The sequence below is a fragment of the Phoxinus phoxinus genome (genome assembly GCF_949152265.1).
Source record: "Phoxinus phoxinus genome assembly, chromosome: 19".
Classification (NCBI taxonomy): Eukaryota; Metazoa; Chordata; class Actinopteri; order Cypriniformes; family Leuciscidae; genus Phoxinus; species Phoxinus phoxinus.
The window spans coordinates 20,803,674-20,817,491 of NC_136894.1; the positions used below are offsets into that span (position 1 = coordinate 20,803,674).

The window sequence follows — 13,818 nt, forward strand, 5'->3', positions numbered from 1 at the left end:
CACTATCAGTAATCAGTTACCTCGTCAGTATTTCTGGCACCCTTTTATTGATGGACAGTGTTACATTGTGTGAGAGATTATTTGCTCCAAGTGAGAATGTCAGTGTGGAATTGAACAGTATATGCCAATCTTGTTTTCAATAAAAAACATTTGCACAAAGCAAGCCGGTCCACTTTTCCATGTTGATAAGAGCATTAAAATGAGAAAAAATAATGGGACAAAAAGAAATCAAGAGACATTTAGAATAGATAAAAATGTGCGATTAATCGCGAGTTAACTATGACATTAATGCGATTAATCGCGATTAAATATTTTTATCGTTTGACAGCCCTAATTTATATATTTTATTCCTGTGATGGCAAAGTTGAACTTTCAGCAGCCATTACTCCAGTCTTCATTGATCCTCATTTTCCTTTTAGAAATCATTTTAATATACTGATTTGCTGCTCGAATACATTGAGGGGGGTGATTCTTCCGGATAAGTCCGGAAATCTGGTTTTTCCGACCTGAAAATGATGCTCTCGTAAATCACGCAAATTCGTGCTCATTGCGCTCAACGCTGTCAACGTTTTTTGTGCCTCTGATTCATGTCTTCATGTCACTCTGCAAGTAGTCCATTAATTTGTCATGATGGAACTTCATTTAAAGCAGAGCTCCACCAAAGAGCCTGCACTCATTGCGGAAGGTTATCTAAAGTATGCTAAACATTTTGGACGTGTGGGGCGAACTATTTCTTTTCTTAGCTGAAGTCGACAACGGGACAAAATAAATGTAAAGAGAGACATAGTGGAGTTTCTATTTTCATTTTGACAAGTATAATACGTTCTGTAGTCTACCCCTTACATGACCTGGCAAGTGACATTATTCTAAAACGCATAAGATATTTTCATGCAGTAATGTTAATGTGATGTAGGTGACATCCAAGACGCGAAGGAAGAAAAAGGAACTAAACCGTGCCCAACAATCTACTCACGTGAACCGCTTTAGTTGACTGACAAAGACGATGAGACATATCAAAGACATATATAATTGTTTTCCTAATTAAAACTATCTAATTAGCGTACTTTTTTAATTAAATAATTTTTCTTTGTGGATTTGCTTGTTCACGTGACATTTCGCGTCATATTCGCAGCAGCATTACACAACAACATCTGTCTCCTGCACGCGAAACAGGAGGAGAGAAGCAAGTTGGTAAATGTCAGTTCAATTGTAAGTTCATTCTTCATGTGCGTAATGGTGTGCGATATGTATTGTCTAATATGATATTGTATCAGTAGCCACATTTCCATTACAGATTTGCGCAAAACTTTTGCGACTTGTTTTTTCCGACAACTTTTGTCGATAAAACTATTGAAAAATGACGGCGTTTCCATTAACAAATTTAATGCGATTAAAACTTATTTTTTCCCTCTCGCGAGAAGTCATTCCAAAAATCATGGCAACGAATGTTGGTAGGTTTATATATTGCAGCCGCCACAGTGGCCATTATTATTAATCGAAGGAGATAAGCGTGTTGTCCAAGCATTAATGGTAAGGAAATACCCTTATACTGTGAGCGGCACATGTGTTTTTCCTTCATTTCTGCTTCGAGGTCTTGATCGTGGCATTTCTTTGAGGTTTAGAATCCAGTATTCCTGTAATTCTCTTGTCTTCTATTAATTTAATAAAGAACTCGATCTCATATTCTGTCCAAACACACCGCGTCATTACGTCAGGTGACTGTGAATGTGAATTCAAAATATTTATTTTTGAATTGCCTGAAAAACCACCTCATAACAATGTAAAAACTTTTTTGCGATATATATATATATGGGAGTTTTTCTGAAAATTACGTGTTTCCATTATGCGTATTTTCAATTTGCAATTTCAATTTGCGCAATTTTGAAGGGTAATGAAAACGCGCCTAGTGTTTTAACCCCCTGAGGTCGGCAAACGCGTGGGCGCGTTTTGCTCGGTTTTTTTTACATAGCAGCAAAATAGACCTAAAATACTCCGTCAGTTTTGGTCATACAGCCTTAAGAAATATGAAAAAATAAGCTGTTAAATGTCTACTTTTTTATGTGTCCACTTACAATCGAAATAAAACATTGTGCTTTTGTAAAATAAAGAAAGTAAACAGGGAGTGCTTTCTGCCTCTCCGTCTCCGTGAACTTTTTTTCTGAAGCACTTCTCTAAACTCAAACAAAACTCAGCGAATACTATTCACTCAGACATGAGCTATATATCTCTGTAATCATTTAAGTGTGTAGTTTTAAATTATCTAATTCAAAACTAAAAGAAATATTCTCTGTTTATGTAATCTATATATAAAGAGCGAGAGATCAGCCGGTCTCATTATCGTTCTGGCAGCTCATTACTCTGCTAATGTGACACGCCCATCGAGAGCGCGCGCTATTCAAACGCAGATGATCTGAAGCAACACATGCAAACCAGTCAACGCCCACAACAGCTGGATAACACACTCGCTGTGAGGAATAATAATATCGTGATAATCCTGGAAATTTTACCTCAAACGTGCTGGAGTAGCCTAACAACGGTTCCAGCTGCAGATCATCAGTAAGTGCTTTGTTCTAATCGCGATATGAAATGGTGTCTGTAAACCGCAAAAGACTGTTTAAATTTGAATCGCGTTTCTGTGTTTGAATGAATGAACGGCACAGACGCATGTTGTTGTTTAGCTGCTACAGATCGCGCGTGTCTGTGTGTGAATGAAACTATCTATATTGCCTACTGAGATGAGTAAAAATCGACTGAATACGTTGAAATAAAATGTCTTTGGATAAGCAACATATTAAACTGCAAATTAAAATTTATGCCCTAATATATATTAGCCTATAAAAGACGATATGTTACAGACTAAATATGAAAGACAACATTTCGTTTTGGATATATTATAAAGTTTTTACTGCCACATCAAAACCTAATTTACAAGGTGCAAACAAAATCTTAAAATATCAATATAAGCCTTGTCTTTAAATTATTTTTGTGTTTTATTAGTGACAAATTTGGGGAGAGGATAGCCTACATCAAAAACTTTCTGAAAATACGAATGAGAATTAACTGCACAATTACTAGAAATGTTTACCTTGGATATTATACAATTTGCAAGCATACACAGTTTGTGGAAAAATACACTTTTTTCAAGATGTTTCCAACTCTGAACCAATTCTGTAGTTATATATATATATATATATATATATATATGTGTGTGTGTGTGTGTGTGTGTGTGTGTGTGTGTGTGTATGTATGTATGTATGTATATATATATATATATATATATATATATATATATATATATATGTGTGTGTGTGAATATGTGTGTGTGTGTGTGTGTTGTCTTTGCATCTTGTGGCTCAGTGACACCTATGAATTGCTCATTAGTATGCAGCATTAGCAGCTCTTTGTCTTCTCCAGGTGGGAATGAGGACATTATTCATGACCTTGTTGGATCATTCACGCCCACCTGCATATTGCCTTTCCAAACAAAAAGTGTCTTACAAAATTTAAATCAATCTATTGTTTAATGTGAACGATTAGCCCGGATGATTTTCAGATCATTTTAAAGTAAACACTTTAGCCGACAGCACCCATTAGTCAAAAGTATTGTGGGAATATGTGAAGTTGGTCGTTTGTGGTCTTATATCAGACAATTTAAGTTTTAGTTTTTTGAATAACCATGCATAAATAATATTCTCTCAAAAATGCAAACATGTACATGCATGTTGCTCACATATTATGATAGACATGTTCGTGCTAAATAGAGTGTAATTACACCTTTGCCATTAATATGTTTATAAGCAACTGAAAAAAATACAAATATCAGGTCATGTCAAAACATCTCAAGGACCCCAAAAACACCTTAGACTCCAGAGGGTTAACTAGGGCTGCGCGATTCAGGGCTCCAGACTGCCGATCTCGATCACACGACACCGTAGGCGGTAGCCTAATGCACTCTATGTGTGCAGGCTGCGGGAGAATAAAACGATTAAATAGAAATTAATAAAACATATAAAAACTAATAAATTGTTATTCATTTGTTGCAGAAAAGCAACAAGAACAACTAAAACAAAATAGAAACGATTTAAAGGCCATAGTTTCTATTTGTAACATGTTTGCAACGTTGAGCGATGTAGCCAATCACCGACATATGTGTTGATTTCTTGAACGCAATGGCCAATCATAAGCATTTAAGATAGAATCCCCTCACCGCTCAAAACTGACTTTTTGTTCAGTGCTGAATTCTGCATGCTGGCAAATCCTCTGATTATAAAAGATATTATGAAAGATTCATTATGCATGCAGTCAGCTTTATTGATAATAACAGAGATGTATGAGAATGCGATGAACTGATGTCAGATTTTTAGGAATTATTAAGGGAGCGCACTTTGCGCGCATTCAGTCATGGCAAACCATGCACACAGCCTGCTTGCTTTTATGTTAAATTAACAGTGGTTTGTGAATGTTAATTCTTTAATAACAAATAATTTATCAGGAGCATTTATGCTGATGTGTATGGTGGCGACACGTAGGCTAACTTGAAGGTATTAGGTACAGAAAAAAAAACATACACCTGGAAGGCTGAATAGGCTAAATTAACATAAGCCATGTCCAACAAGTTACCGGTAAGCAAGTTCACCAAGCTCCCGCGACCTCATTCCACATCACTGTACTCTTCATCCTCGGTGTCGCTTCTGAACAACTCCGCTAACTAGAGGGCCCTCTCACGGCTGTAGACGGTAGTGTTTTCTCTTGGTTCATCTCAGTCAGTATGAATTAATTTTGATATATAAATCGCACCTGACTATAAGTCGCAGGACCAGCCAAACTATGAAAAAAATAGTTTTGTGTCTGGTTTATAGTCCGGAAAATACAAGCTGATTTAAGGTATGCCCCTACATTTTCTCCTTGCGCTCCTAAAATAGTCAGGGGCTACAGCGCTCCTAGTAAAAAAAAGTTAGTATGGAGCCCTGACAATTTGGGGAAAATGTCCTATTGCGATTATTGAGGTCAATATTGCGATTGCGATATAATAAACAAATGGTTTCAAGTAAACTTGCTTGGTCCGCCAACTGAAAGCATTATTTTTTTTAAATCATTTATTAGGCTTCGAATTTTAGTGAACTTCAAACAATCCTCATATAAACCCATAAATAAACCCTCACATATCATATTTACCTGTGCCCTTCCTGTCTAACAGGTAGGACATGTACAGAAATTGAATAAAGTTATCAAACAGTCTGCGCTGCATACATTATATATAGACTAATCCTTATTACAGCTTCAAAAGTTCTTTAGTCAAGAGCAGTGAGTTTTTTTTCTCTGTTCCCTTTGTTCTTTGATTAACAAAGATCATTAGTGGCTAATGTGTACTGCCCCTTAAGACCAGCCGCTGCTGACAGATACGCAAATCTCTCACGCGCCTCGTTCTCTCCCAAGTCACAACTCTTTTCGTTCATCATAAAACTGCTCTTATGTTATGAAGATACTCGACAAAAATAAATTTTGGCATAATTGTGTGTGTTATTGTTTGTTCAAGCGCGAAAGAGAACTGTATTCTGGCGTGCTGTCTTGTGCGCACGCACGATACTAGTGCGTGTGTGTGTCACAGTCAGGACATTCACAGACAGCACATTGTCTTGTCGCGCATGAATGGTTTAAAAGCATTTGCATGAATAAGAGCGGGATCATGTAACTAGCCAAATGATGACAAAAATTAACAGTTTATTTCATATAAAATCGTAGCATTTTGCGTCATATAATCGCATAGGCTTGACATCACGATTGCGATTTGATTAATCGTGCAGCACTAGTTTTAACGATTTACGAGGCACTGTGACCTGACATCGCTTTTGTCTCTCGTGCTTTCACTTCGTGATGTGTGCAGTTATGTTCCCAAATGAGTTTTTGTCTTATATTCATATTATGTTGTTATCATACAATATCACATCAGCAAGAGTGCTGTTTCCCGTGCACAATTGCAAATGTGATATTTATTTTATATAACAGTTAAATGAACATTATGAGTTACATTTTATAAACAATATTGTCAATATTTTTAGTTTTCTCTTTATTTCGCAGATGAGAATTTCAAAATGAAACCGTAACAGAGTCTCAATGCAACAGACAGCGATGATTTTTTTTTTTGACTGAAATCCGCGTTTTGAACGAATCAATTTAATGATTCAATCAACAATCACTTGTTGCTTTCCCGAATTAATCAGCCGTTTGAACAAATCGGTTGAATTAATGACTCCCTCAACTCACTTATTAAGACAGTAACTTTCCGCCACCTACTGGCGGTTTTAGTTTCACATTTAAAGTAGGCCTACCCTTTTAATGAGAACGTTAAAATTTGAAAACAGTTCATATTTAAATATTGAATAAAATAAAAAAAATCTCATAGCTTTATTTATGCAATTTTAAATGCAGTGTAAATATATTAATGCCAGTTCTGATGCCACTTCTGTGTCACCTCTGCACTGCAAAGATGGATTTTGATTGAATTATTTAATTTGACTCGTAACAGTGGTGTTGTGTTATTATTCTAATCACCTGCTTTGATCACATGCTCTGGTGATAATAGCTTTGTAGGACTATACTTTATTTTGATAGTTAGTAAAAAAAAAAAAAAATCTGTTAAATCAGATTGTGTTGCAGGGAACTGAATAAAGAATAATATATTGATATATTGATGTTTAATGTTATTTTAATATAGGGCTATTTTCTGTTCCTTTTTTTCTGTGTTTAATTTAATTAGGTGATTCTACGTTTAAATATTGATTATCACAAGCTTGGGGGAAATGCAATTAATTGCAATCAATTATATATATATATATATATATATATATATATATATATACACGCATACGTATATACTCTGTATCAGTTTCTGTTACATAAAGTGTCTTGGGTTTGCAATGCTTTAAAATAATTCTGTGAATATTATGAGTACAGTCTCTGAAATAAATTCTGACTGGATTTTTAAACAATGGGAAAAGTCATGAAAATAAATGTCATGTTTTTTCACTAATTGTGGGTGGATTATCATGTCTATATTCTGTGTAAGTGTGTCAGCAAGCCTCGTCTAATGAAATGATCAAAACCATCCTGGGAAGAATTGGAGTGTCTCTGATCTTCAGGTACCACAGGACACAAGAGTGGAATAAGGTGGGTGTGTATCCTGTTTGTGGAAGCATGCTTGTACAGTAGTACTTTGATTGAATACGGTGTGTATGTCCTGCATGTTCTTAGGGAGTGAAGCTGGTCAGTGTGATGTTCAGACTGCACATTGAGTTCATCACTCTGAAGGGGATTATGGGGAATGAACACGGGGTGTCTCGCTGTCAACTGGTCACTATGGCAACAGAGCTCTTCCTTTACAGCGGGAGTATTGAGGGAGCTTTGAAAATGCTGAGAGGTAAAAAGGAGATGTGCAACTTTTGTGTGTGTTGTTCTGAATCTGGAAATAAGGGATTACTAGTGTATGCGTTTCTTTTCCTTCAGCTGATGGATGGTTTGTGAGCTCAAACATGTGGCCTTGTGAGCAGGCTGACATAGAAAGTCGAAAACATGTCCTGACTCTCTTAGCTGGAAAGACATCACACCGAGACACCTTAGAGATTCTTACCAACTTACCTGGACTCAGACAACCGATAAGCAAGTTATTTCATGTTTCATCTTCTCTCATTGTGAAATACACACACATACACGCATGCATGCATGCATACATACATGCATACATATACTGCCATTCAAAGCTTTGGGTTCAGTAAGGCTTTTTTTTTTTTTTTTTTGAAAGCAGTCTCTTGCTCACCAATGCTGCATTTAAATACGGTACAAATACTAATATTTTAAAATATTACAATTAAAAAACTCTTTCTATATTTTAAGTAAGGAATAATTGACGACAGGCCGTTGAATTATTAGAAAAATAATGCACACCCGAGGTGGTAATGCGGTCACGACGCGAAGCGGAGTGGCCGTTACACCTCGGGTGTGCATTATTTTTCTAATAATTCAACGGCCTGAAGTCAATTATTCCGCTTATACTACAGTTGCCACACCTCGAAATATTGTTCAGATGATGAATTTCAAGACGTTTGTAAAGTTTTTGTCATTAAAACGCTCTTGTATGTAGGACTAATTCCTTGCGCATCTAAACCCATGCTCCGTTGCTAATTCCAAAACGTCATTTTAGAGTTAGTAACGGAGGTTTGAGCCGCTGATAGCAGACTAAAGGCCACTTAATGCTGGACACACGTAACGACTAGAAACATTCTCTGACTGTGAATGCAGCAGATTTTAAACGCCGCTGTGAACACAGACTGAACGCGCTGAACACGCGTGCATGCAGATAAGTAGCCTATCAAATTACATTTATAACCGGCCTTACAGTAAGTGTGTCCCCGGCTTTATGCAGTTATTAATGCAGTTATGAGAGAGAAAGAAGCATTCGCGTCAATATTATTATTTATTTATTTATTTATTCAATTCGTTTGAATTAATTCGTTCATTCTTTTTTTTTTCTATTAGTGACAGACTAGCCTAATAAATGAAACACAAAGCCCTTTTAACAAGTATAGGCCAATCAATAATTTTTTCTTTTTTATATTATCTGCAGCAGGACTATCAATTTATTAAAATATTCTTTTTAATTTTTTATTGATTATATATAGGACTATATATACTTTATTTATTAAAATTAAACTGCATATTTCCATTGATTGTGAAGTTAGACATTGAGAACTGCAGATAAAGCGCATGCGGCTGCAGTTTTCTTGTTATGATTTGTATCCTATTTTCCGTTATTACAGTTGACTACGCGAAGTGATATGGAACTGTAATACGGTTAAGACCTGCCGGAACTACTTTAGCCGTGCGGTTCCCTGAATATAATTGCACACCTCAGAACGTTTGTCAACCAATCAGATTCAAGCATTCAACGGCCCTGTAGTATAAAATGAAATTAATTTTGGTTCCAGGATTCTTTAAATAGAAAGTTCAAAAGAACAGTATTTATTAGGGGTGGGGGAAAATAGATACAGCATAGTGTTGCAATATTTTGCTTGAGGACATTGTATCGATACTTGGACGCCAGGTATAGATATTTTTAGGACCTGTATTTTGGCTCGTGATTGAGTGATGAGCATAATTTTACCCTTAGTGCCCCCTTTATAATGCCAGAAATAATAATAATTTGAAATATTTCATTCAGATTGTAATTTCACAACTAGTGCGAGGAAATACTGCATTTCTCTCGCGCGCTCAGAGAGCTGTGTGTGAAGTAAGCGCATTAGCTCGATTAGAATCAAAGAAGCTGTCTACATAATGCCATATCTACACTTGCCAGTGCGCTCGTTTATAACTTTTGACACTTTTGGCGAGAAAGACAGCAGCAGCAGTCAAATATGTCTAATGTGAGAGGGTCAAGAAGGATACTTAAAACTGGATACTTTAAAGGATAACCTGTTACATTACTGTTACTGGAAATTAACTCAGTTGAGTTTGTGTAGGCTATTTCACAACGTGGAAAAACTCCATAGCGCCATCTAGTGTCCACATTGTAAATTGATGACAAATGTATGTGTCTTCCTAAAACAATGATTCGGCACATAATAACATTTCATAACTGAAAAGGAGTATAAAGTATAGTGTCATCCTCGACTTGTTCATTAGGGTGTTTCTAAGGTTGTTCTTTGTAAAACTGCTTACAAATATTGTAAAAACAAATACCGGTACATTGATTATTGCTAATGAAAACGCTCCATATACACTTTTTATACAAGTAACAAGATTTTATTTTCAGAGAATTTAACTTAATCAGCAAGGACGCATTAAATTATGTATTTGTGTGTGTGAAGAGACATTCATTGTAGTTTAGTCTATTACGGTTAGGACTGCCAGTTGATTGTTTCTTTTAATTAATTTGATTAATGATATGCTGATTCATTAATTTAATTTATTTAATTGCATATATTAATATTTTTCCTGACAATTCAACTTTATTTCACATTTCCAGATGGTGTGCAGATAAACGACTATACTGAAATGTTCAGTGCTCATCTGCGCTTCTGCGTGATAAAGCAGACATTACCTGTTGCAGCAGATATTGTTGAGTTCATGCTAATACATGGTATGGTGCCTGAAACTCTTCAGCTACAGAACCTCATCCATAAACTGGGCAAGCAGAACAACTGGAGCCGTGCCAGGGCCCTTTTTAAACGTGAGTCAGATAACTCCTCAATATCTCTAATTCAACCAAACTTAAGTTTTGAAAGGCCTCGATATACTCGCAGCGAAGTTCTTTTTCGTTCTTCATTTAGGGGTAAAAAGTATAGTTCAAAATATCTTTGCAGTGGTATACTGTCAGCAATCATCCTGATTTGTTTGAAATTATGTCACACCAGTTCATTCTTTGATTTTGCTTGAAGTATATCGGGGCCTTACAGATTCTCTTGTTTGGGGGTCTAGCATTTGATGTTTAGAAGCCCACCCGCTTTTAAATACCACAATGCTCAGCATGTCACTAATGCACTGCGTATCCTGTATAATGTTTGTGTATGTGTTCCAGGTGCTCGGTCAGCAGGGTTTTACACTGCAGTGGTGTGTGAAACAGACAGTCTGTTTCTGCCGTGTAGTCTCACCGAAATCGAGATGACGCTGGCCTTTGAGATGTTCATCACCTTTATTAATACCAACCTACTGGCCCCTGCTGGATCCTCTCAGTCACTTCTCATTACACTTAGAAGGTATGTATTTGTGGGAGGTCTAGGATGACCTAGGTAGGCCTACTATGATATTAGACTACATAGCCTATAATAAAAGATAATGGATTTCAAACCTGAACCAAACATATTTTTATTCAAAAACAACATTAAAATAATGAACTCAAATGACATTGTGAAAAACCGAATAAACAAAAAAACAATGACTGTTGTAACAGTGCGTAAATCAGACCTTTCAGGCTATAGCATGACGCTAATAAGCCTTATGCCAAAATTATTATTACAACTAAATTGTCGGTCATTAAATAAGAAAACTAAATAATTGTGTAGATGATTTACTTTGTGTAACCTGACATCAGATATTAGGCCGAAGTATTTTTTTGCACACAGTGACCAATCAATCACTTCTTTACGACTAGCTGCCTGCACATTCACTGTCCTCGCGGCTGCTGCACCTTGCGCTCTCTTCATTGCAGAACGCTTTACTTTCATTGATTAAGGCTGTGGCAATCCATGGATATTTCCCCACCCATTCCTCCCGGTACTTCCCGGCGTGTTGGGGTTCTGGTACACCAGCCACGTCAACGAAATAAATGAATAAAAATTAGCTTATCAATGCATATCTAAATTCGCACCTACGGTATCTGTGTAGAACTTAAAAAAGAAACTAAAAAGATGCTGCAGCCAATGAGCAGCCGGCGGGGGCTGGCTGCAGGAATACTTGACCTACACAGACAGTTTTTAATGCTTTATCAGACAATAACTACTCAAGATTTTGCTTTAGTATAATTTTGGGGACAATTAGGACCGGATTCGGGACAGCCGCTTAGATTTCGGGACTGTCCCAAATTTTTGGGGATGTCTGGTTCACCCTAGGTAGGTCTAGTATTCAGGTACAAAAATGTAAATCAAATGTAAAATAACACTGCATAGTCTTCACTTTATAGATCAAAGTTACAAAAGTTATTCAAGAGCTTCAGATGTGCATGACTGCTGAATTGAGTTTTTTTTTTCGCAAAACAGCGCATGACTGCTGAATTAAGTTCTCTTTTGCGTTCTTCTGACTGGTTTAGAATCAAATTAAAAAGTGCCCACAGAAATCAATAAGCAGAATCTAAATTGTAATTTTATGCCAAGTATCTGATTCCTGACCTATAGTATCTGATTACAGAATTGGAATCGATTTTTGATTCCTAACCCCACTTGTAAGTGCTTGAATGTTGTTTGGTCATGATTTGTGAGTATGTAAGTTGTTTGGTTTAGGCATGCTGGTGTCGAGGATGTAACGGAGAGTGTGTACTTGGCGGCCGGTTGTCGTCTCCTCTCTGCGGCTCTCATACCAAACCCCAAATTGAGCATCCGCTACACAGCTGTCAACCAAAGCCAAGAGCAACTGTTTCAACTGGATCGTGTGTCTGCCCACAAATGGTTTTTACAGAATGAGCGGTGGGCACAAGAGATTTGGGCAAGCTAGCACACACACACGTGCTTGTAAACAGATGTTTAATAAACAGATAAACCCAGATGTTACAAGCGTCTCAAAGTCTGGTCAAAGGTTAATTCATGTTTCGGACTGTTGAAACTGAGACTTTTTGAAACTGGTTGCAATTTTTTTTTGTGTGGTGGTGGTGGTTTATACATTTTGTTGTTTAAAATGTTGTAAGACAAGACTGTTTTGTTTTGAGTAAAAAGAAAAAAAGTTTTCATAATATTTAGTTTCATGTTCTTAACAATTTAAAAAATCCTGGAACTTCCAATCAATCTAGAGATTTACATCTGAGGTTACAAACTCCTGTGTGAAAAATTAAATAAAAAAAATGGCCCCCGAATGTAAACAAATTTTCTAAAATAGTGTTGTATTTGTGAATATTTCCATTATTTTCTACTAAAGACTTGGCAAAACAGAGTTACCTTCACTGTTACCATTAGTCTTGCCAATTAGAAACTGTCAAATACATTTTGTGATTAGTGTAAATCATATGACCGCGGTAGCTCTGAAAGGCACTTGTGTACAATAATATGAAAGACATTCCATCATTGGATACAATATTTTTTCTAGTTCTGTGATGTGCACGTTTAAGTTTGTTCACTTTAACTGAAAATTATTACAAATAAAAAATACAATACCAATCTAAAGTCAGTTGCTTTTTATAATATTTTTCCCACATTTTTACATGCAGACAAATCAATGTTTATTTTGTTTTTCAAAATCTTAAATGAGAATATGTTGCTGTATTTGATGACCCTTGTGTGTCTGTGTGGACAAGTGGAACTTTTCTTTCTTTTTTCTGTCAATACTATATTCACAAGAAAAATGAGTCATAAAAATGGGTGTCAAATATGTAAAGACAATAAATATGAAAACTTTGTTCTGTGAAATCATGCTGGAAATTTCTTGAAAATGGAAGGCAAATTCAACTTCTTCTTTTTCTACTCATTTGAACTTGAAAATAACATTAATTTTTGAAGGTGCATGTCTTAAAATAATGGTTTGTTGCTTGGTAATAAGCATATACGTTCATAAATTTACAGTAAAAAAGTTTTAAATTTAAGTAGTCTGCCAAAAAACTATAACATGATTACAATTTTACAATTTGTTTTAGCAATATGTTTTTAGATAAGATTTACACAATGTATATCTTAGGTAATGCAAATGCTTTTTTTTTGCTTTACACTTTTTTTTTTTTTTTTTTTTTAATTCAAAAATCGGAAGGATAAACAAATCAGCAACTGCTGTAAAAAAAATATATAATTCATTTTAGCCCACTCTTAACAAATTTCTGTTCAAAAGTAACTACTGCACATTTTTTTTCCACTCAAAAAAATAATGAATGCGGTAAACTGCAGGGAAAAGTACATTCGAAGTTAATTTTCTAATACAGTCTATTTCTGTCTAGTTTTTGTTTTTTTTTAACTCCGAATCCTTGCACCAAAGGCTGCGTTTACACTGGCTCAAAAAAATCCGATCTTTTACTCGCATCTGACACAGATCGGAATTTGTTGCACACATGTAAACACAAAAATCCGCACGAGATCTGATTTTTTCCAAATGTTGTTTTAAATCAGGTACATATACGATATCTGGACATCCGAC

At 35.8% G+C, this 13,818-nt stretch overlaps 1 protein-coding gene across 7 annotated transcripts in view; it reads left to right on the forward strand.

Annotated features, from left to right (window-relative positions):
- The window catches only part of topaz1 (testis and ovary specific TOPAZ 1), a 79,504-nt gene extending 66,404 nt beyond the window's left edge, over nucleotides 1–13,100 (forward strand). For all 7 annotated transcript variants that reach the window (XM_079589995.1, XM_079589992.1, XM_079589994.1 and 4 more), the window contains 6 exons: nucleotides 7,067–7,167; nucleotides 7,252–7,417; nucleotides 7,504–7,656; nucleotides 10,019–10,222; nucleotides 10,571–10,748; nucleotides 11,988–13,100. In XM_079589995.1, the coding sequence (XP_079446121.1) occupies nucleotides 7,067–7,167; nucleotides 7,252–7,417; nucleotides 7,504–7,656; nucleotides 10,019–10,222; nucleotides 10,571–10,748; nucleotides 11,988–12,198 (1,013 nt within the window). In that variant the 3' untranslated portion in view covers nucleotides 12,199–13,100. The remainder of the gene's footprint in view (nucleotides 1–7,066; nucleotides 7,168–7,251; nucleotides 7,418–7,503; nucleotides 7,657–10,018; nucleotides 10,223–10,570; nucleotides 10,749–11,987) is intronic.
- The last annotated feature ends 718 nt before the right edge of the window (nucleotides 13,101–13,818 follow it).